The sequence below is a fragment of the Mustela nivalis genome (genome assembly GCF_964662115.1).
Source record: "Mustela nivalis genome assembly, chromosome: 1".
Lineage (NCBI taxonomy): Eukaryota > Metazoa > Chordata > Mammalia > Carnivora > Mustelidae > Mustela > Mustela nivalis.
The window spans coordinates 213,728,218-213,750,880 of NC_139020.1; the positions used below are offsets into that span (position 1 = coordinate 213,728,218).

The 22,663-nt window shown below is 59.9% G+C and overlaps 2 protein-coding genes across 3 annotated transcripts; one reads left to right on the forward strand and one right to left on the reverse strand.

The window, feature by feature from the left end:
* Positions 1-2,998: 2,998 nt before the first annotated feature.
* Positions 2,999-13,314, forward strand: TBXA2R (thromboxane A2 receptor). 2 transcript variants are annotated; one of them, XM_082719428.1, is made up of 3 exons: positions 2,999-3,586; positions 7,772-8,640; positions 12,619-13,314. In XM_082719428.1, exons 2-3 carry the CDS (start codon positions 7,855-7,857, stop codon positions 12,862-12,864), a joined length of 1,032 nt encoding a protein of 343 aa, XP_082575554.1. In that variant the 5' UTR covers positions 2,999-3,586; positions 7,772-7,854; the 3' UTR covers positions 12,865-13,314. The 2 variants fall into 2 exon arrangements, with proteins under 2 accessions (XP_082575554.1, XP_082575555.1); XM_082719429.1 differs by lacking the exon at positions 2,999-3,586 and adding an exon at positions 4,222-4,289.
* Positions 13,315-13,690: 376 nt separating this feature from the next.
* On the reverse strand, positions 13,691-21,083 carry GIPC3 (GIPC PDZ domain containing family member 3). Its single transcript, XM_082719456.1, has 6 exons — positions 20,630-21,083; positions 19,644-19,829; positions 19,322-19,502; positions 17,437-17,549; positions 17,120-17,201; positions 13,691-17,010 (listed from the first exon to the last, which is right to left on the reverse strand). The coding sequence occupies exons 1-6, from the start codon at positions 20,852-20,854 to the stop codon at positions 16,859-16,861; spliced, it is 939 nt and encodes a 312-aa protein (XP_082575582.1). The 5' UTR covers positions 20,855-21,083; the 3' UTR covers positions 13,691-16,858.
* Between the last annotated feature and the right edge of the window lie 1,580 nt (positions 21,084-22,663).

A 22,663-nucleotide genomic window follows, 5' to 3' on the forward strand; every position in this document is an offset into this window, starting at 1 on the left:
GCACACAGAGCAGGCCCCCGGGTGCGGGGCTGGGTCTGGAGCACACCCAGGAGGCCCTTCAGCATAGCCCGGCGCTTGGTCACGGCTGGGTGAGGCGGCAGCTGTGTCCCGGCACCGTCCAGCTCTGTGCAACGTCGTCTATGTCTGTTTGGGGCTTCTGAGGCTCGCAGAGACCCACATCTTCAAGCCTAGAAAGTGGTGGTCGGGTTAGAGCCTGCAGCCGGGGGAATCCCACCTCCCAGCTCGCCGCCCATGTCCGGCCTCAGTTTCTCCACCTGCTCCCGGGAGAGTCCCAACTCTGTTTCTGCAGTCCCCGCAGGGTGTGGACCCCAAGGGAGGCAGCTGCGCCAGGAGGGGGAACCGTGTGGCTCACCAGGTGCATGTTTAAGCCGGGATACCCGGTCTGAAGGGCCCAGACACCCCAGACCAAGGGGTTAGGCTGCAGCAGGGGGAGGCATTGGGCCTCAGGGGCCCAGAAGTCACGCGGAAGGCTTCCCAGAGATGGGGCGCAGGAGCCGGACTGGGCGAGGCGGCGCGGGGCTGCTGGGCAGAGGACAGGCCCGCAGGTGCTCCCGGGGAAGGGGGCCAGTGGGGTGACAGCAAGCCCAGGGGCTGGACTCTTCCCAGTGCCCTGGGGAGCCAGAGAGGGCAGGTGATCCGGACAGGGTTGTGAGCTGGGGTCAGGGGCGACCCTTGAGGCGGGATGGAGGCACCCCTTGGCCCCCACCCTCCTGACCCAGGGTCCAGGCGATGCCTTAAGCTGCCCCCAACCCCCACCCCATCCTTTTCCTGCCCTGGGCTGCGGAGGCTAAGAATAGATCCTCCCTGCTTGGCCCCCACCGGAAACCAGCCCCGGGGGGCGCATCCTGAGCCTGGCCTCTGTTCTCACCATCTGGTCCTCCGGAGCCTCCCTAGCGACTGCCAGGGGCGGGGCTGGGAGGGAGGCCTGGAGGTACCGGAAGCCAGAGCTGTGTGCAAATCTCACCCACATGTGGCCTTAGATGCCTCATTTCCTCCCTCAAGAGTGAGTTTATTTATTTGACAGAGATCACAAGCAGGCAGAGGCAGGCAGAGAGAGGGGGAAGCAGGCTCCCAGCTGAGCAGAGAGCCGAATGTGGGGCTCGATCCCAGGACCCTGGGACCATGAGCTGAGCCGAAGGCAGAGGCTTTAACCCACTGAGCCACCCAGGTGCCCCAAGATTCTGTGTTTTTCCATGCTCTCCACACATGTAACATGGGGCTGAAATTCACAGCCCCGAGATCAGGAGTCTCGTGCTCTACCGACGGAGCCGGCCGGGCGCCCATCAGGTTCCCACAATGCCTTGCCTGGACTCAGTGCGGGGCAAGTGCCCCTCTCTGATGCCTGCTGTGGCCCGTTCCCAGAAAGGACGCTGGTCCCTGTTATCTCGGGCAGAGGACGTGGGAAGGGAGCCGTGTCCCTCAAGTCCCCCCACATCTGGAGCCCAGCTCCACATCCTCTTTCCAGCCATCTGCCTTCCTCGCAATTTCCCAAGCCTCGTGCTCCCTTTCCTCCCCAAAGCTTTAAACATAATTTCTGCCACGACCGTGTGTCTCTGATCCCTGGCACTCCTATTCATCCTACAAAGCCCAGTTCTCAGTTCTCACCTTCTTCCCCCAGGATGCCTTCCTGGCTCATCTCTGGGCCACCCTAAGCCCTCTCACTTCCTCTGGCCCCCGGCCTGGCCGCAGGGGACTGGACTCTGTCCAACTCTGTCTCTCCAGCAGGAGGGCATCCTCAAGGGCAGATCCGATGCAGAATTGTCCCACCACGTGGACTAAGACGCGGAGTTGCTCTCGAAGAGGTTTTGGTGGGGGTGGCGGCGGGGGGGGTGGGTATGTGTGAGACTTCTTGGGAGAACACGGCTTTACACAAGCAGGGCCTTGGAGCCAGGGCTCTGGCAGATGCCTAGGAGCTGGGGAGACCCCACACCAAGGAGGAGAAGTCAGAGTTAACCTCTGAATCCTCCACACCTCGGACGCTGGGCCAGGACGGGAGAGGCCGTCCGGAAGGACGCTGGGGGTGCTGGCTGTGCGCTGGGTCCTGGAGGCCGGACGGATGGTGGGGTGGGGAGCCAGAAGAGGGGTGTCGGGACACGCAAGGCAGAGCAGGAGAGAGCAGAAAAGCATGTCCTCACTCAGAGCCAGACCTCCCGTGTCCTTCCAAGCTCCCGAGGACTGGCTGGGGCAGGGCCAAGGCAAACCAGCCAACCCTGACCCAATGCAGGCCCTAACTTGGGACCAGTGAGGCCCAGGGTCACCCCTTCACACCCAAATCCTGCTGTCCACGTGGCTTCAAAGGCTGACCTCAGCTACTGGACCCTCTTCACCCGCTGGAGGCCTAACCTGGCTTTTCTCCAGCCACACCCAGCCTGGTAACCCGCTGCTTCTGTGGCTGATGAGACCCTGGCCCAGAGCCCTGGGTCTGGGGTCTTCAAGGAAGCCCACCCGGCCTGTGCCAAGCCCGGCTCCCGGTTCCCTGGGCTCACTCTCACTCCCTCCCCGAGTGACTGGCTGGGGCTTCCTTCTGCACCCAGCACCGGGGTTGGGGACGAGGGGGATGGGGACTGACCTCCTCCCCCACCGGCAGGGGCTGTCTGGGGGCTTCCCTTCCTCCTCCAGCCCCACTGCCATCTCCAAGCCTTTGACCTCAGGGGACACCCTTCCTGGAATCCCAGAACCTCCACCAGGGCCTGCTGACCTGCTGGGGGCGGGGGACCGGGAGCGGGGGTGGCGGGGAAGGCTGTCTCCGCAGGGCGCCCACAGAGCTGCTCCCTGAGTGTTGGCGCTCCTCCCCTCTAAGCACACCCTACATCTATTAGGTACCTACTGTGTGCCAGGCCCCAGCCCATCAGTTCCCCAGTTTGGAGCTCTGGGCCCCTGGGCCGGGGTCTGGGAGCCTCCCGGGCCGGTTCCGCCCGCCGCCCCGCCCCTCCCCGGCTGCCCTTGGGTGCTGCCCAGATGATGAATAATTCGGGGCCTGGCTCTGGTGGCCCAGGGCCAAAGGCTCCCGGGTGGGCGCCGACCACCCCGGCCACCCGCATCCCTTTCCCTGAGCCCGCGAGGACGTGCCCACTCCCCCAGGCGACTGCGCGGGTTTCCGGACGCGCTGGGGTTGCCCACTGACCCCCATCAGCTGGGCCGGGCCACAGGGGCGTGGCCAGTGCAGGGGGAGGGGCCCGTAAAGACGGACGGAGAGACAGAGAGACAAGGACAGACAGGGCGCCGGCTGCGGATCGGAGCCCCGGGCCGGGGCTATTTTTAGCCCCCGCGGATCTCCCTTTCGGGCCCCGAGGGCTCGTCGCCCCTCCTCCAGCCCCGACGGACCCCACGCACCCCGGCGTCCGGAGCTGCCGCGCCCTCCATCTGTGCCCTGCGGGGACGTGAAAGGCCGGGGGTTCTCTGGGCGGCCCGCCCCTGGCCGTGCCTCGGTTTCCCCGGGGGCTCCGGGAGGCCGGACCGCCCTGCTCCCCGCTCCGCCCTCCCCGGCCTGGGCCCGGCGCCGGCCCGCCCGCGGGGCTCCGCGACAGGCGCGACCCCCGCGCGTCCCACCGGTCACCGTCTCCAGGTGAGGCCGGGCCGCCAGGTTAGGGGCGGGGCGTGAGAGCGGGCGGGTGTGTCCCGCGGAGGCCCGCCCCGCGGTGGGTGTGTCCCCGCGCCGGCCGGGCAGCCAGGTGCTGGGTGTCGGGGCGGGGGCGTTGTTGAGACCCGGTCTGTGCCCCGAGGGGGCGGTCGCGCCCGCACTGTACGCCCTGGGCCCGTCCCAGCGTGGCTGAGGATGTGCTCTGGGTGCGTCTCCCTGGGTGGGCGCCGAGCCGCTCAGGGTCCTCGGATGTGGCAGGAAGGGTGCGTAGGTGCTGGGTGCGGCCGCGAGCAAGCGTGGCCGTGCGTCCGTGTGTCTGGGCGGGCGCAGCGGAGGGTCTCCGCGCAGGTCTGCAGCGTCTCTCTAACTCGGGGTCCATCGCTCGGGGTCCATCCGTCCCCACGGCCAAAGGCCTAGGGCTGGTCCCCTCACCGCACACCACACCTGCCCTCCTGTGCGGCCCCCACACCGGCCGCTGAGTGGTGAGCCCTCGAGGGCACCCATTGTACAGATGAGGGAATGAGGCTCCCAGGGGGAGCTGGAATGACCGTGGAGGCGCCCCCCCAACCCCGCCCCCTCTGAGGTGGGAGCCGGTCCTGTCACAAACAGGAAAAGGTCCCGGAAATTAAGCCTTGTGGTGTGGGGAGGGGAGACAAGAGCAGGCCTGGGACCGACAGGGGCCCTGCCCGTAAGTGCGCATCTCCCGGGGTGTCTGCGGAGGGGTCCTGGTCCAGGGCCTGCGAGGCTGCCCAGGCATGGGCTGGCCTGGCCCCCGCAGCTTTACACCAAAGGGCGGCGGCCTTCACTTGGCCAGAGCTTGGAGGACTCAGCAGACATGAAGGGGGCCACCTCGGGGCTGTCCCCTGCACACACGGCCAGCCCGCAGCACCCCAGGAGCCAGCAAAGCTCTTCAGGCATGGGGTGGGGGCACGGAGGGCCATGGGGACAGGTCAGGCCTGGGTAGATCAGCCAGAATACCAGTAGGCGACTTTGTGTCCCCGTTTTCTGCATTTCGCAGAGGGGGGGACACTGAGGCTTGGCGGTGTTGGCCTGCAGCTTGGCGGTGGCAGATCAGGGACTCCAGTCCGAGCCGGTGGGAGGGCATCTTCGCCCCTGCAGGGTGTCTGGATGCGCCTGGAGACAGGCGGCCCGGCAAGCTGGGGCATGAAGTGTTGAGCGGAGACGGATGTGTTGAGAGACGGCTGGCTCCGGAGCCGGAGGAGAGCCCAGCTGGCAGCCACCAGCAGGCAGGGGAGGGGCCTGGCCCTTGGGAACCAGGGATCGCATTCCACTGGCGGCTGGGCTTGGGAAGGCCCAGCCTGGTGTCTGTGCCTCTGGGGCAGGATGGAGCGGTCCACCCCCGCCCTGCCATGGCCCGGCCTTACCCAGGTGGACTGATGTCCTCCAAGAAGTTCCAGGAGCTGAGATGGAAGTTCTGGATCCCAGGACCCAGCCTCGTTCCCGTCAAGGTTCTAGAACCTCGGCCCCTTGGAATTCTGGACGTGAGGCCTCCTGAGTTCCAGAACCAGGAACTTGTTAGAATGCCAGAGCCTTTGTTAGAATGTCAAAGCCCAAGCCTCCCTGCTCTTGGGCCATGGAAGCCTGGGTTTGTGCAGCAAATCTGGGGTGGGAATCGGGGGTCCGTGCCTCCCACGAGGCACAGAGAGGGAGGCGTATTCCCCCAAGGGCCACACAGGACTGGTTCTGGACTTCGCACTGTGTCAACAGTCTCCTGCAGGGGAGGGCCTGCCGTGCCTCCCAGCCAACTTCGGAGGGGAAAGGAGGCCTTGCCAGGGGTCCCTACGGGCCTGGCCCGCGTGCCTAGGGAACTTGAGATGGCAGCTATCACCTGAACCTGTTGGGGGGAGGGGGCAGTGGAAACCACCAGCTGTGCCCAGAGAGAGTCACGCCAGTTTCCAGCCTCCCCCACGGCCAAGGGCTCTGGGTCATAGGTTTGTTCCCAGACAGGGGAGACGTGAGGCAGTCTCAGGGTATGTGGCCCCACGGCGGATGAGAAGTGCCTGAGCTCCCACGCAGGGTGGTGCCATGAAACCCCAGGAGGAGCTGGTGGTCCCTCCAGGCTGAGGTCGGGTTAGGGGTCGCAGGCACAGCCCAAGTCCCCAGCAAGGTTCAGAAACAGTTTGTAGCAGCTCTCGAGGGAGCGAGTGCCCCGTCCTAAGAGGAATCCAAATGTAGGCCAAGTCTGTGACTGCAGAGAGCACGCCCCTTGCTTTGCTCTGCAGTGGAGGGTAAGGGCGTGATCACTGTGAACAGCCCCTGCACAGCCGCCCTCCTCTCTCTGGACCCCGTTTTCTCACCGCAGCAACCCCCCAACCAAAGTGGCCATGGCCGTGGCCTTGGCTCTCAGCCTGGGAGCAAAGCTCAGTGCGGTTGCCAGGGACTGGATAATTCATGAGCAGTGATAGGGAGTTGCTGAGCAGAGGGGCCAGGCCAGCACACCAGTTAGCAGGACGGGGAGCCAGGGCTGGCGCGAAGTGAGCGCCCACAGGGCACTAAGCCCTGTACCCAGCTTAGCTCACTCCTGTCCGCCCATTCTACAGGAAGGGAACTGGGAGCTCCCAGCGGGGGCCTGTGACGGAGTTCATGGCAACACCCGGATTCCAATCTGGCCAGACCCACTTTCTAGAAAATTCCAGCCCTTAGAGCAAACTGTGGTGATGGGGACCCCCCACACCAGGGTTTCCTCCGGCCGGCAGGCCTGCGAATCATTTACACGGGCTTGCCCACAGCAAGGCCTGGATTTACATCAGATCCACTCAGGCCAGGCTGTGGGGCCTCGGAGGAGAGATTCGGCCTCTCTGGCGCCTCTGTCTTTCCCTTCTGCAAAATGGGGGTCACGGAAGGAGCTTTCTGAGTTCTAACTGCCCGCCGGCCCTACCTCCTGCCCACGCCCACCCACCTGCGCCCCCTCTGCCCTGCCCCCAGGGCAGCCTCACTGGCCACACAGGGGGACCTGCGGTGTAGACCCAGGGCAGGAGCCCAGGGACCCAGCAGTTAGGCCCCAGCGCCCCCCGCGCCCTTCCTGGTGTGTCCTTCTCGGCACTGGGAGCTGTTCTCGGGATGGTCTGTTGCTTCGCTTCTGCGCGACATCTCCACGTCTGGTCTGTCCACCCCCACTCGCGGCGGCTAGGCCCGGAGTCTCCGACGTCCTCCCGCAGCCCCGGAGGGTAACAGGTCGCTCTCGCTGCCATTTTTAGCTCGTCCCCAGGGAGTCTGTTGCTCCAGATGAGCTGGGTTTTTCTGTTTTTGTTCCCAGAATGGAACTAGATTTCTGCATTTATTTCTTCATTATGAAAACAATGCCACACGGCGCCTGGGGGGCTCAATCTTTGAGCTTCTGCCTTTGGCTTGGGTCATGATCCCGGGGTCCTGGGATTGAGCCCAGCATCGGGCTCTCTGCCCTGCAGGAAGCCTGCTTCTCCTTCTCCTATTCCCCCTGCTTGTGTTCCCTCTCTCGCTGTGTCTCTCGCTGTCAAATAAATAAATAAAATCTTTTTTTTTTTTTTAAATGCCATGAGAACGGGGGGGAAAACCCACACGATCCCACCATGGGCAAGACAGCGTTTTCCAAAAACGCCGGAAGTGTCAGGCCTCCCATGTACGTGCAGGTGCAGTGGTGACCTCAGAGCCGGTGGCCTCAGGCCACCCACCTGCTGCCCTCCTCACCTCGCACACATCCCGTCTCACAGCGGCTGAAATCTGCCCTGGGTTGTGCAGTGGGCTGAGGGCTCAGCCCGGTGACGAGCCAGCGGGGCCACGGAGCCCAGGGCGAAGAGACCGTTTGCCTGGACTCACACAGGGGCCACCAGGTTGGTGGTTCCCGGCCACAGCTCCTTGGTTCTTCTTTGTGACTGAGAAAAGACTCCTGGTGTTGTGCTCCAGGGGCCTCAGAGCAGACGGCACGGGTCCTCACCCTGGTGGGTCACTGAGTCTGGGGAGGGCCAGAGCTGGTGGTAGTAGCGGTGGGAGCCATGATACCAGCGCTCTTAGTCATAGTAATACTGCGTGGGGAGTGAGAGGAGCCAGGACAGGCTTCTTGAAAGAGGGGATATTTGACGTGGGTATTGAAGATGGTGTAGGAGTTCACCAGGCCCCCTCCAGGGAAAATGCACAATGACTCACCAGCAAATCTTCTCTCTGCTCCCCCAGGCGTGCCTGAGCCAGCGCCAGCTCTCCCCACCCGCTGCGTTGGCCCGATGGGGTGGTGACCCTCCGCTCCCTGCTCCGGCGCCATGTGGCCTAATGGCACCTCTCTGGGGCCCTGTTTCCGGCCCACCAACATCACCCTGGAGGAGCGGCGTCTGATCGCCTCTCCCTGGTTCGCGGCCTCCTTCTGCGTGGTGGGCCTGGCGTCCAACCTGCTGGCCCTGAGCGTGCTGGCGGGGGCGCGGCAGGGCAGCTCGCAGGCGCGCTCCTCCTTCCTCACCTTCCTCTGCGGCCTGGTGCTCACCGACTTCCTGGGGCTGCTGGTCACCGGCGCCATCGTGGTGTCCCAGCACGTGGTCCTGTTCGACTGGCGCGCCGCGGACCCCAGCTGCCGCCTCTGCCAGTTCATGGGCGTCATCATGGTCTTTTTCGGCCTCTGCCCGCTGCTGCTGGGGGCCGCCATGGCCTCGGAGCGCTACCTGGGCATCACCCGGCCCTTCTCGCGGCCCGCGGGGGCCTCGCAGCGCCGGGCCTGGGCCACGGTGGGGCTGGTGTGGGCGTCGGCGCTGGCGCTTGGCCTGCTGCCCGTGCTGGGCGTCGGCCGCTACACGGTGCAGTACCCGGGCTCCTGGTGCTTCCTCACGCTCGGCGCCCAGCCCGGGGACGTGGCCTTCGGGCTGCTCTTCACCCTCCTTGGCAGCTTCTCGGTGGGGCTGTCCTTCCTGCTCAACACGATCAGCGTGGCCACCCTGTGCCACGTCTACCACGGGCGGGAGGCCACCCAGCAGCGCCCGCGGGACTGCGAGGTGGAGATGATGGCTCAGCTGATGGGCATCATGGTGGTGGCCAGTATCTGCTGGATGCCGCTGCTGGTGAGTGCGGCCGGGGCCCTGCCCGGGGCTCCCACCACCCTCAGTGGCTTTGCTGACTTACCTTTAGAGATCGTGTTTATTTGGGAGGGAGAGAGCACAAGCAAGAGCCCAGGGAAGGCCAGAGGGCTGGGGAGAAGCAGACTCCCTGCTCAGCAGGGAGCCCAACGCGGGACTCGATCCCAGGACCCTGGGATCACGACCTGAGCCGAAGGCAGAGGCTTCACCGATGGAGCCTCCCAGGCGCCCCTCCACAGGGGACTTAAATCCTCAGGTTCTCATCCACCCAAGAAAATGTGGGCACAGACCCCAGTGTTCGAATGTCCTTGCTTGAGGAGCTCCCAAAGAGACACAGACGACCCCCAGCTGGGGTCAGGACTCGGTTGCCCAGGGAGGGACTCCCATGTTCTATCTGGGGTATGGGGTATCAGAGGAAGTTTTCCAGAGAAGGGGTATTGGAGCTAGGGTTTTGAAGGATACATAGGAGTTTACCTACTAAACAAGAAAAAGGAAGGCATTCTAGGTAGTATCACTGAATCATCAAACATTTCCCAAGCCTACTAGTTCTGAAACCAGGCTCTGGCCAGATTTTCTGACTCGGGGGAAAGCTTGGCTGAAGTCCTTCCACTGTCAGTGTGGTTCCCATTTGGGGTGGTATTTTTTTCCATTTCTGATTTGATCAGGACATGTCTGGAGTCTGAAGTCAGACACTTGGTGTCCGACTCATGCCCAGCAAGGACTTGCTATGTGACTCTGGTTCTGGGCTCCCCCTCCTCCAGCCTTGGTGATCAGGGGGATTAAAGAGCGTCTGCCTTTCCGAGTTATAGTGAGACGGAAATGAACCCATTAATCATTTGGCCCTTCCGCAAACATTTCATGAGTGACTCCCATGTTCCAGGCTCTAGTCCAGACACTGAAGACGCAGCAGAGAACAGAAGTGACAGAGATCCTTCTTGGAACTCTTGCCAGTGGGGAAGGCGGGCCATAAACCTTGTGTATGGATGCAGGAAGGGGTCCATAGTAGGAAGTGAAAAGAGCTAGAACAAAAACCAAACCTGCAGGGGTGCCTGGTGGGCTCAGCTGTTGGAGAGTGTGACTCTTTAGTTCAGGGTTGTGAGTTCGAGCCCCCTTCTGGGTGTAGAGACGACAAAAATTAAATCTTAGGGGGAAAAAAAAACCCTGCAAATGGAAAGATCACAAATTTGTTTTTTTGCTTTTGCTTTGTCTTTTTTGTTTTGCTGAGAATTTTTTACAAATGTAAGTGGTCGGAGGAAAACCGCAAAGAAAGGAGCATCACATTTTGACATTTTGTGACACGTGACAATGACACGGAATTCAAATTTCCGCATCTAGAAATAAAGTCCTGTTAGAACATAGCCACACCCGCGTGCTTCCTCGTTGCTCGGAAGCTGCAGAGCCTAGCTGTGGCCGAGACTGTGTTTACAAAAGTTATTACACCGTCCTTGAAGAAGAAGTGTGCCACCAAGGGGCCCCAGGAGTCATTTAACAATTCAAGGAGAGTCTGTCTAGAATGCCTTCCTGAGTTTTATTTAGCAGTGATACTCTTACCCATGCTCCAGAGCCCCCGCTGGAATGGTTCAGAGCAGAGCAGGGCCCATTCTGGATGTCCCAAGAGACTGGGCCCGATGGTGGTCAGGGACCTCTCAGTGAAGGTGACATTTGAGCAAAGACATGGTGGAGGTGAAGAAGTGAACTATGTGGAGATCTGGCTTGGGGGGAAGCATTCCAGGAAGAGGGCATAGCACATGCAAAGGCCCTGGGGCAGGACCCTGCCTGGCATGTTAGAAGATCAGTGAGGAGGAACAGAGTGGGTGCAGGGGAGAAACGGAGGAGGGGAGGGCGGAGAGGGGACTAGGGGGCACTGCAGGGAGGACTTGGGCTTCTCCCCCAGGGAGATGGGAGCCCTGGAGGGCTGTGGACAGAGGAGGACCTGACTCGGGTGCTGCCCAATAAATATGAAGGGTAATATCCATGAGAACAGGCCTGAGAAGGGCACCTCAGGGCAGAACAAGAGCATATTTTCCAGCCAGAAGCAGCATTCTGTGGCTGCTGCTCCCGTGGGACCCCATCGGTGCCAGCAGCTGGGACCCACCCCAGGAACTGGCTCCTTGCTGGCTCTCCGCTTCCCTCCCCTGCGTGAGGTGCACACACATGTCACCTCCCAGGACCCTCACCTCTAGCAGACGCGTCCATGCTGCTGTGCCTTGCTCTCCTCCCGGCCACCCAGCCTCCAGTCTCTTGGGATGCCCAGAATGGGCTCTGTCCCGCTCTGAACCATTGGAGCTGAGGCTTTGAAGCACGAATAGGAGTTCACTCACTGGACATAAGGGGAAAGGTGTCCCTTCCCTTAGGTAGAATCACTGAATCATTAAACAACTACTAAAACAACAACAACAACAACAACTCCTGAGTCCCCTTTGTGGGAAAACTTTTCCATAAAGAGCCATAGGTAAATATTTAAACATGGCCTCTGTCACAGATACTCAGCTCTGCCGTCCCAACCGGATGGGTAAGCAGCCACCGGAAACAAATGGGCGTGGCTGGGTGGGTAGGACAGGGAGCCCGATGCGGGGCTCGATCCCAGGACCCAGGGATCATGACCTGAGCCGAAGGCAGATGAAAGCAGAAGATTAACCAACTGAGCCACCCGAGTGTCCCCCAAAGATCTTAAATCATCTCTGCCCCACGTGGAGTTTGAACTCACAACCCCAAGATCGAGAATTACACGGTCCACAGACTGAGCCGGCCAAGTGCCTCAGTATGAATATTTCACCATAATACCTTACTTTAATGTAATAACTTAACACAATATGAATTACAATTATGCTTAATATGAATTTTAATTATAGTTATAAAATATACATTATGACTATCACATTGTTGTATTATAATTTATGTTTAATTATATAAATTATACAGTTATATAATTACAATTGTAATATTCTGTAATTTTAAATACCATATAATATATACCTCTAGTATATTAGTATAATGATAATTTACAATGTGAATTATTAAATAACTCCTTTTTCCATATTTGTAAATAACTTACATATATATCATACTAAACATAAATTTCAATAGTGACAAAATATATTTAAATAATTCAATATACAAATTTAATATAGAATTATTTCGTGTAAAACCATGTCATAAATTATATAAATTTTCATATAAAATAAAGTTATTTAAAATAAAACATACAGAGGCGCTTGGGTGGCTCAGTGGGTTAAAGCCTCTGCCTTTGGCTCAGGTCATGATCCCAGGATCCTGAATCGAGCCCCAAGTCAGGCTCTCTGCTCTGTGGGGAACCTGCTTCCCCCTCTCTCTCTCTGCCTGCCTCTCTGCCTACTTGTGATCTGTCAAATAAATAAATAAAATCTTAAAAATAAATTATTCAATATACAAATTTAATATAGAATTATTTCGTGTAAAACCATGTCATAAATTATATAAATTTTAATATAAAATAAAGTTATTTAAAATAAAACATACAGGGTCGCCTGGGTGGCTCAGTGGGTGAAGCCTCTGCCTTCCGCTCAGCTCATGCCCCGGAGTCCTGGGATCGAGCCCCGCATCAGGCTTCCTGCTCCGCGGGGTGGGGGGGGCCTGCCTCTTTCTCTCTCTCTTGTGAATAAATAAATAAAATCTTTTAAAAATATTAAGCTAAATAGAACATAGAATATAAGAACTAGGAATCTGGGGTGCAGTGGGAAAGTTTCATCCTGACATGTTCAGAATGGGAGGGGGTTTCAGGGCCCAGCGAGGCGGGCCGGCTCCGGGGCTCCCTCCCACCCGCGCCCGGAGACGCGCAAGAAGCTGAAGCTCAGAGAGGCCGGGCAGCCCTCCCCGGGTCACACAGCAAGGCAGGGCCAGGAACGGCGAGGGTCTCGCGGGTGGGCGTGGGCCGCGGGGCAGGGGCTGGCGGGCGGCCGGGCTAACTGCTCTGACCCCCCGCAGGTCTTCATCGCCCAGACGGTGCTGCGCAGCCCGCCCGCCATGAGCCCCAGCGGGCAGCTGTCGCGAGCCACCGAAAAGCAGCTGCTCATTTACCTGCGCGTGGCCACCTGGAACCAGATCCTCGACCCCTGGGTGTACATCCTCTTCCGCCGGGCCGTGATCCGCCGCCTCCACCCTCGCCTCAGCGCCAGGCCCAGGTCGCTGTCCCTGAGGCCGCAGCTCACCCAGAGACGCCCGGTGCCCTAGAGCCGGTCGGCTGCGGGGGGGGGGGGGGGGGCTCCCCCAGCTGGCGCGTCCCTCCCGAGGACACAGCTGCCTGTTCTGGGGTCCCGGCAGCCCGGAGTCTCAGAAGGACCAAGCCTTGGAGTGGCAGGATTGTGGTCTGTTCTTCCGCAGCCTTGGAGACCCCCTAACGCTCCCCGGATGCCCCTTTCCTGGCCCCCTCCGGCCCCAGGAAGGGTGATGTCAGGTCAGGGGGTGTCCGAGGAAAGGACACTTACAAGCCTCCCCTTCCAGCAATCCTCTGCGAATGGGGGACTCCGACCCCTGACTATGACCTGCTTTCTGGGGTACGGTTGATGCCCTTGGACACCCCAACCCACAAAGGCTCTGCTTAGGAAATACTGAGTGTGCACCGGTGAGACCCCTCCCTTGCCAAAATATATCATGGCCCCCTAGGCCAAAATTTCCCTCGGATCTGAAGTCATCAGTCTTTAAAGTTTGTGCATTGGATCGCGTTGGACCATGTGCCCGCGGCAGCCAGAGCAAAGCTGGCGGCGGGGGGCCGAGGGGGTGCCTGTTTCGTTCGCTCAACACTGAAGGTGCCCAGGGCCTCGAGCAAACGCACCTGGCGCATAGTAGGTGCTCAGTAAACATCGGTTGAAGGGACAGATGATTGAGGCTTTGCGGAGCGCAAGCTCTGTGCAGGCCGGCTTCGCACTTAGTAAAGGGCTTGGCACAGAACAGCGGCTTAGAAAACATCCGGTGAGGTCAGGTGCACCCCCTCCAAACCCTCATGCCTGCCCCTTTGTCTGTCCTCTTTGTGAACTCCCCCCAAAATGACACACGCAGCTGCAGGGGTGGGAGAGGTGCCTTTATTCCCCATGAGCCCTCAAGGTACATGAGGACACAATTGCCCCCTGACCCCCGTTTCTCTGCCTCCTGCCCACATGCCCCCCCCCCCCACGCACGCACACCCAGCTTTCCACTCCACAGACCTGGGATCTGCTTACACCGCCCTGAGCCAGGCCCGAGTGAAACTAAAGTCCCTGTTTCCACTCTTCCTCCCCCCCCAACACCTCCCTGCTGGGGGAATGGGGTCACCTGCTGCCTCCAGGGGACCCAGCTGGGAGGGACAGCAGACGGGATTGTGGGGGGATTATGGGAGCCAAAACCGTGTTGCCCTCAAGCTACAGCTCCCCATGGTGGGGAAGGGTCTCTGACCCCATAGGAGCAGACCTTGACTCCTTGAGTGTGGGGGAGGGGACAGGCTTCTCGGCTAGAGACTCAGGGGGCTGGGAGTGCGGAAGGGCCACCCCGGGAGCCGAACTAGAGAGGATAGATCTGGTGGGTGCGGTGGACTTCTGGGGTCCTAGCTGGGGCTTGGGGAAGAGGGCTGGTTTCTGGGGGGCTGAGGGGATCTGTGGCTGTGGGGCTAGGTGGGAAGTTGGTGGGCTTCGGCCCAGGCCGCTGTTGGCCTGCATTCCATGTACCAGATCATGGGGCTGGGGCTGGGGCTGAGCAGCTATGCTAGGGGCCAGAGTCAGGACTCTGGGTGGTGGGCCTGGGAGCTGATGTTGGGCTGGGGGAGTGAGATCAGCTTGGGCTCTAGGGTCAAGGCCAGAGGTCTGTAGGTGGAGTCCATTTCTAGAGCTGAGCTGGATCTTTGAGCTGGTCTGGGTTCTGGAGCTGGACTGGGCTCCAGAAACAGGCTGGGTTCTGGAACTAAGGTAACTTCCAGAGCTGGGCTGAGTTCTTGTACTGCTCTGGGTTCCAGAGTTGGGCTGGGTCTCAGGGCTGAGCTGAATTCTTGCCCTAGGCTGGGTCTCTGAGGTGGACTGGGTCTCAGGACTGAGCTGGGTTCCAGAACTGATCAGGGTTCTGGAGCTGGGTTGGGTTTCAGAGCTGAGCTGAATCTCAGAGGAAAACTGCATTCTCGAGCTGAGCTGGGCTCCACAGCTGGGTTGATTTCTTGTGCTGCTCTGGGTCCCAGAGCTGGCCTGGGTTCCAGAACTACTCTGGGTTCTGGAGCTGGGTTGAGTTCCAGAAAGAGGCTGGATTCTAGAACTGAGATGAATTCCAGAGCTGGGCAACATTCTTGACCTGGGCTGGCTTCCAGAGATGGGCTGTGTTTCTGAGCTGAACTCAATCCCGCGACCGAGCTGGGTCTCAGATTTGAGCAGGGTCTCAGGACTGGACAGAGTTTTGGAGCTGAGCTGGGCTCCAGAGCTGGGTTGAATTCTTGCACTGCTCTGGGTCCCAGAGCTGGGCTGTGTCTTGGAGCTTAGCTGGATTCCAGAACTGGTCTGGGTTCTAGAGCTGGACTGGGTTCCAGAAACAGGCTGGGTTCTAGAATTAAGGTAATTTCCAGAGCTGAGCTGAGTTCCTGAACTGCTCTGGGTTCCAGAGTTGGGCTGGGTCTCAGGGCTGAGCTGAATCCTAGAGCTGGGCTGAAATCTTGCACTGGGCTGGGTCTCTGAAGTGGGCTGGATCTCAGGCCTGAGCTGGGTTCCAGAACTTGTCAGGGTTCTAGAGCAGGGTTGGGTTTCAGAAACAGGCTGTGTTCTGGAATCACTCTGCGTTTCCAAGTTGGGCTGGGTTTCTGGGCTGGAGTGAATCCTGGAGCTTGGCTGAGTTCCAGAGCTGGTCTGCTTCCCAAAATCCAGCTCAACACCAGAGCTGCCTTGGGCTGTGGCCTGCAGCTGGTGTCTAGAGCTGGATAGCGTTTCCGAGGTACGCTGAGTCCCAGAGATTGACTGAGCTCCCAGACAAGTCTGGGTCCTGGAGCTGGGTCCGCTTTCAGAGCCAGACAGAATTGTGGGGCTTAAGTCTGTTGCTGTCTCTGTCTGGGTCCCGAGGCTAGGCCGGATTCTGGAGTTTAGCTGGATTCTGGAGCTCAGTGGGCTCTCAGCAACCGACTGTGGTTGGCAGCTGGATGGGGTTTCAGACCCAGTCCGCGCCTCAGACTGGAGCGGAGTTCTGGAGCTGGGTGGACTGCCTGAGCTGGACTGAGCTCTGGAAATGGTCCAGGTCTTGAAACCGGTCTGGGTCCCAGAGTTAGATGGTATTCTAGAGCTGGTCTGCGCTCTGCAGGGAGAGAGGGGCTTCGCATCCAGCCGAGCTCTGGAGGGGGGCCTTGCCTCAGAAGTGGATGGGGTGTCAAAGCTTGTCTGAATTCGGGAGTTGGGCCTGGTAGTAGCCCGAGACTGGGGTCTGGAACTGGGCTCGGTCTCTGAGCTGGACTCATCGCTGGAGCCGGACCAGGCCCCAGGATGTTGGTGAGTACTCGAGGGCAGTTGGGTTGCAGGCTGGGATCTGGGTCTGGACTGAGCTGCAGCGAACATCTGGGCTGGTGAGCAGGGCTGGGTTTGGGAGCCGTCTTCCAGTCCTGAGCCTGGGTGGCTACTGTTGCTGGATTGTTTCTTGAGTCTGATCTGGGCTCCAGAACTAACGGGAGTTCCTGAGCTAGACAGGGCATCTAGGTACGGCTGTGTCATGCGACTGTCTTGAGTTCCCCCATCAGGTTGAGTTTTATGGCAGGGCTTGGATACAGAGCTGGGCTGGCTTCTGGAACTGGGATTGATCTCCGAACCGGGCTGTGTCTTAAAACTTACCTGGGACCCAGACCTTAACTTGGTTTCTGAGCTTGGTCTAGCTTCAGAGCTATCTTGGGTTCTAGGGAAGGGCTGGGTTTCGGGGCTGCGTTGGGTCTCAGAACTGAATTGCCTTCTAGCGATGAACTTTGTCTCAGGGTTGGCCTGAGGTCTAGAACAGGGCTTGGTCTCAGAGCTGGGCTTGGTTCTAGAGCAAGACTTGGCCTCAGACCTGAGACTTGACTTCTCAGAACTGGTAGCGGTTCTAGCGGGAAGATCGGCCCCAGAGCCTGCCTGGGCTCTAGAGCAGGGCTGGGTCTCAGATCCGGGCCGGGCCCTGGGGCCGAGCTGGGCTTCAGGAACTGGCCCGGCGGGCTGGGGCGGGGGGCTGGGTTCTGGGCTGGGGCTGCGCTCGGCCCCGGGGCAGACTAGCCACAGGCCTCCCTGGCCTCGCCGATGGCGGCCCACACCTCCACCACAAACTCGTCCGGGAAGGCGAACTCGCCCAAGACGGAATCTAAACGGTGCGCGAACTCCTGGACGCTCCGCGTCTTCTTGGACGTGTCCACCATGGTGGCTGCTGCGGCGGAGCAGGAGGGAAGGCGGGTGAGGGGGCTCCTCGGGCCTCGACTCCTCCCGGTGGGCTACCCTCCCCCCCAGGGTCCACCCGGCTTACCCTGGCCCCTTACCCAGCTCTGGGTCCCGAATGCCCATGTAGCTCTCCAGCAGGTCGTCCACTCTCCGCGACGCCTCCTCCTCGAACTCGCTGGGCTGGGGGAGGGGGGCAGGGCCCGGCCCAGAAGGTCAAAGCCTGGGATCCCTCCAGCCCAGCCCCTCCGCAGGCCCCGCCCCTGCGCCACCGCTCCTGTCCTGCCTCCCCACGACGACGCCCCATCTCGCAGGGAGGGGAGCGGCTTGCCGAAGGAGAGGTTCTTGCCCGCGGTCCCACTGAGTCAGCCGGGTGCTCGGTGCAGAGCCCCCGAAGGCTCCTGTCCCCCTCACTCACCATTTCCTCCACTGTGGCAGCCCCCCCAGAACGAAGACGCAGGGTCTCCCTCCCACTGGCCATTTTTGCTTCCGTGGGACATTTGCCGCCGCGGCTCCTCTGGCTGATCATATCTGGAAGGGACAGAGCCAGGAGAGGGGCACGTGTTCTGGGCGGTCCGCATCTGTGTAAGTGCAGAGCCTTTCTAGAACCTTCTTGTCTTTCAAAGCCCTCCTTACATCCAGGGGTTACTCCTCAGAGACCCTGCTTGAGAATTCTTGCTTCCTCCAAATCTCCCTCCTTTTTAAAAATTTTATTTATTTTAAATTTTTTTTTTATTATTATTCATTTGACAGAGAGAGACACAGCAAGAGAGGGAACAGAAGCAGGGGGAGTGGGAGAGGGAGAAGCAGGCTTCCCGCCGAGCAGGGAACCCGGTGCAGGGCTTGATCCCAGGACCCCAGGATCATGACCTGAGCCCAAGGCAGATGGCTAACGACCAAACCTCCAAGGCGCTCTTCTTTTTATTTTTATTTTTTATTTTTTTAAGATTATTTCTATATTTATTTGATAGAGAGAGAGAGATCACAAGTAAGCAGAGAGGCAGGCAGAGAGAGGGGGAAGCAGGCTCCCCACTGAGCAGAGAGCCTGATGCAGGACTCGATCCCAGGACCCTGAGATCATGACCTGAGCTGAAGGCAGAGGCTTTAACCCACTGGGCCACCCAGGCGCCCCCTCCTCTTTTTAAAATGACTTTCTAGAAGGGACTGCTTGAGACCCTCTTGTAGCCAGAGGATCCATCTAGATAAGACTGTCTAGAACTCATCCATCTAACGTTTGGGCACGGCTCTCAGCGTCCACTGCTGTGCTAAAGGGCAGATCTGGAAGCCCACCCTGACCCCTTCTCCCTGGGACCTCCCTCCAGATGTGCCTGGGTGCTTCTAGAACCTCTCGCTGGAGAACAACACAGATCAAAGGGCCAGTCCATAATAAAATAAGAAGGTGGTGCTGGAATGGAAAGCAGTGTGTTGAATTCTTCCTTGAGAAAGTCTTGGCTATTAAAAAAACACCTCTGCCCGTTAAACACGAAGCCTGCATTCTAACGCAGGGTTCTAGACCCCAGGGGCAGGGGCGAGTGATTTCACCCCCAGGTGACCTTGACCATATCTGCAGGCATTTTGGTTGTTACAACCTAAGGGTTGCCATTGGCATCTGCTGGGTCAAAGCCAGGGGCGATGCCCAACATCTTACTGCGCCCAGGGTGGCCCCCACTTCAGGGAATGAGCTGGGCCAGATGTCCCAGTGCTGAACTGGGGAAAACCTCTTGGAGAGCAAGTCCTTTACCCCATGCACGGACAGCTCGCAGACCTCTCTGTGGAAAGCACCGTTCTATGGGCAACTGGGTGGCTCCGTCCTTTAAGCATCTGCCTTCTGCTCACCTTGTGATCCCAGGGTCCTGGGATCAAGCCCCACATCTGGCTCCCTGCTCAGTGGGGAGTCTGCTTCTCCCTCTGCCCCTCCCCCTGCTCATGCCGAATCGCTCTCAAACAAACAAACAAATAAATAAATACATTTTAAAAATGCGGTTCTAGAACACACCTGGAAAAACCTTCTCTAGAACCACAGCCAGAATAGGTCCAGACGCCTCCTTCTCCGATCCTGATCTTTCCAAACCCGCCTGTCCCCACCCCCGGATGGACTCTGACAATCTAGAAACTACCTACCTATTCCTGACACAGTGCCAGAAGCCCCCGTCATGGCATCAGAGGCATCTAGAACCTTCCATCCTGTCCCATTCCCCCCCATATACGCCCGTGCTCCACTGTACTGGCGTCCGGAGAACCCGCTTCTGGAAGAGCTCCTCACCACCACCCCACCTGCCCCCTGGCCCCCAGGTGGCCCTCACCGAAGGCTCTCTTGGGCTGCACCAGGCGCAGGGTGAAAGGCTGGGACTTGGGCAGCTCCCGGAGCATCTTGGCCACCTCATAGTGGCGGCAGCCGACGATGGAGTGATCGTTGATGGCCTCGATGCTGTCGCCCACGCACACGGCCTGGACCCGGTTGATGATGCTGCCCTCCTTGATCCTCTGCGGGGACCTAGAGTCACTCACGGGGCCAGCCCAGCCACCACCCCTCGGCTTCCCAGAGCCCAGGTTAGACCGGAGAGGGGCAGCGCCTCGTGCCAGGTCCCCGAGCACCCAGGAAGTCACCCGCCCTCCCTCGAGCACCTTAATGAAGGCGTAGCCGGCCCCGTTGTCCGTGATGGTCAGTCCCAGGGCGTCTTCGGTCTTCGTGACCTCTACCTCCTTGGTCTCACCGCGCACATGGGCAAAGATAAAGTCCTCCAGCCCTATCTGGCCGCCCAGGAGTTTCTGCATGTCCACTTTGTGGCTGTTTAGGGTACAGAATAAGATCTGTCCCAAGGGGAGGGGGAGTCCAGAATTAATGACAACGCTCATTGCCCTCTGTGCAGACAACCAGGGTGATGGGTTCGGCAGCCCGAGAGGGAAACCGAGGCACAAAGAGACATGAAACGTGTCTGGTCACCCACCCACCAGGATCCCAGTCCTCGGGGAGAAGGCTGCACGTGAGACCAGGATGGGGCGGGGGGGGGGGGGGGGGGTTGGGCAAGAGGGAGTCTGAGACCCTCCTAACCAGGAGCAGGGTGATACGGGGGTTGTGGGCAGGAAGAGACCCCTCCTCCATCCCCAGTCTTCCAGTTGGTGTCCTGACACTCCAGCCCAACTTTTCCAGTCGATTCTGAATCTACTGGCGCCCCCTGGGGGCTCCGAGTCACACAGCCCTGCCGCCCAGCCCCTGACCCCTGGGGCCTCCGACTTCGCACCTGGAAGGCGGCTGCCTGGAACCCCTGCCCCGGCGGCGCCCAGGAGCCTTGGACGCGCTTCCCCTTCCCCGAGGGCTGGGATCCACTCCCCGCCGGTTCAGCGCAGTGGGCTCCTGGACCGCCTGGGGACCCACTAACCCTAACCCGGGCTCCTCTTTTGCGCAGGGCGCGAAGAGGGTCTCTAGGCTGTGGGCACCCCAGGATCTGAGGGGTGTGTCTTTGAGATCCGGTGATCGGACCCCCTCCATCCGAGGAGGGGGAATCCGGCGCCCCCGGTCCCTGGCTCCAGGCTCCACCCTATCCCCGGTCGGACGCGTGCGCCTCCCGCGCTGGCGGGGGGTGGGGTGGCGGGGGCTCGGGGGTCCTCACCTCTGTGGGCGCGATCCCGAAGGCCTCGGCGATCTTGGCGTAGAGCTCGCGGACGTTGGTGAAGCCCTCGATCTTGCCCGTGGGGCTGCCGTGCGCCAGCTGAGTGCGGAAGACCAGGCGGGGACGGGCGCGGGGCGCGGCTGGGGGCTCCGCAGGCGAGGGCGGGGGCGCGGCCGGGCGCGGGGCCTCTGCGCCCCGGGTCTCCTGGGCCGCGGCGCTCTCCATGGCCGGAGGAGCTGGGCCACCCCGGCCACCGCCACCGCCGTCGCCGCCGGATCCGCCGCTTCCTGCAGCCTCCCCTCCCCCGGTCCAGGGCGCGACAGTCGAGCCGCCGGGGTAAGGGGATCCGGGAACCCGAGCCGCCCGGGAAGGCGACACCGCGGGCTGCGGAGGGGGGTCCGGCCCCAGGTGTCCGGGCCTTGCCAGCGCCAGCTGCGCGCTCCCAGGGGACCCCAGGCAGTCCTCCGGGCCCTGGGCTGCAGACTGGGGAAGAACAGGGATCAGGATGAAAACAGCTGAGCGTGCCTAGTGCTCACTGTCCTCTATCCAGGTGCTTATTTAATCCTTGCAACAACCCTGGAAGGGGGCAGGACAGGTACCCGGGGATAACCTCAGCCACATCCTTCCACTGCTCCTTCCTGGGGTGTGTGGGTGGGGGGAGTCCTCCCTGAGGCCCACCAGGCCCTGCACAACCTGCCCCATGCCCGCCCTCTCCTCCCTTCCTCCCCATCTCCCCATATATACTGGCCCCTTTGCCTTTTTTCTAATGCCAGGCTGGGTCCTGCCCCAGGGCCTTTGCACATGTGTTCTTTCTGCCTGAAAGTCATTTCCCAGTCATCCATGCGGTTTCCTCCCACACCTCCCTCGGCTACTTGCTCAAATGTTACTTCCTCCCTCCACCTCTCAATCTCTTCCCAGATTTTTCTCCCTGGTATCGAGCACTGCTGGAGAGATCAGCTGTTCTTCTTGTATCCTGGCTGTCCCCAGGACTAGAATGTCAGCTGTAAGAGGGCGGGGGATCTGGTCTCATCGCCCCCCCTGCCCCGGCATATCCTGGGGCCCCGTGCCTGGCAGACAGCAGGCGCTCAGGCGATCTTTGGTGAGGAAATGAATGAACCCCCAGGTTACAGATGAAGAAAGAGGGAAGGGGTTGGGGGCACCAGGAAGATCCATAATGATTTCCTGGACCACAGCACGGAGGCAGCCAACAACAAGAATTTTGGCTCTGGGGGGCATCTGGGTGGCTCCGTGCATTCCACGTCTGTCTTTGGCTCAGGTCATGATCCCCGGGGCCTGGGATGGAGCTGGTGTGGGGCTTCCTGCTCAGTGGGGAGCCTGCTTGTCCCTCAGCCTGCTGCTCCCCCTGCTTGTGTGCTCTCTCTCACTCGCTCTCTCCGATAAATCTTTAAAAAAAAAAAAAAAAAAAAACTTGGCTCCTATAATACAGAGCAATGGAATGCCATATAGTGGTAGCAGGGAGGGGTGTTCGCCTTGGGAGAATCTCAGAAACCAAGCGCTAATGGAAAGGGCCAAGTTGCAGAAGGCTTTGGACACTGTAAGAAAACATCGTGTCAAGTTTAAAAGTCTGGATGTTATGACATTGATGAGCCTTGAACACACGGCGCTCGGGGAGGGAACCAGACCCAGAAGGCCGCCCTGGGTGTGAGCCCACGTGTGTGACAGGCCCGGAACAGGCTCCTCCGTGGACGGGAAGTGGATTCGTTTCTGCCCGGGGCTGAGGGAGGTGGGAGGGTTGGTGACTGCTAAGGGGTACAGGGCTGCTCTTTGGGGGGATGGGAATGTTCTGGAATGAGATTGCGCTGATGGTTGCACAACTCTGTAGATATACTAGAAACCACACAATTGTACACTTCAGAACCTTTACAAACTGAAGGAGAAAACCAAACCCCACCAAAACGGTACTATTTTGGGAAGATAGGCTTATGTGCTAAAAGTTACAGAAAGGCTTGCCTGAAAAACTCTAAATTTGGGACAGGGGTACCTGTGCCGGGAAGGGGGGGGGGGACAAGGGAG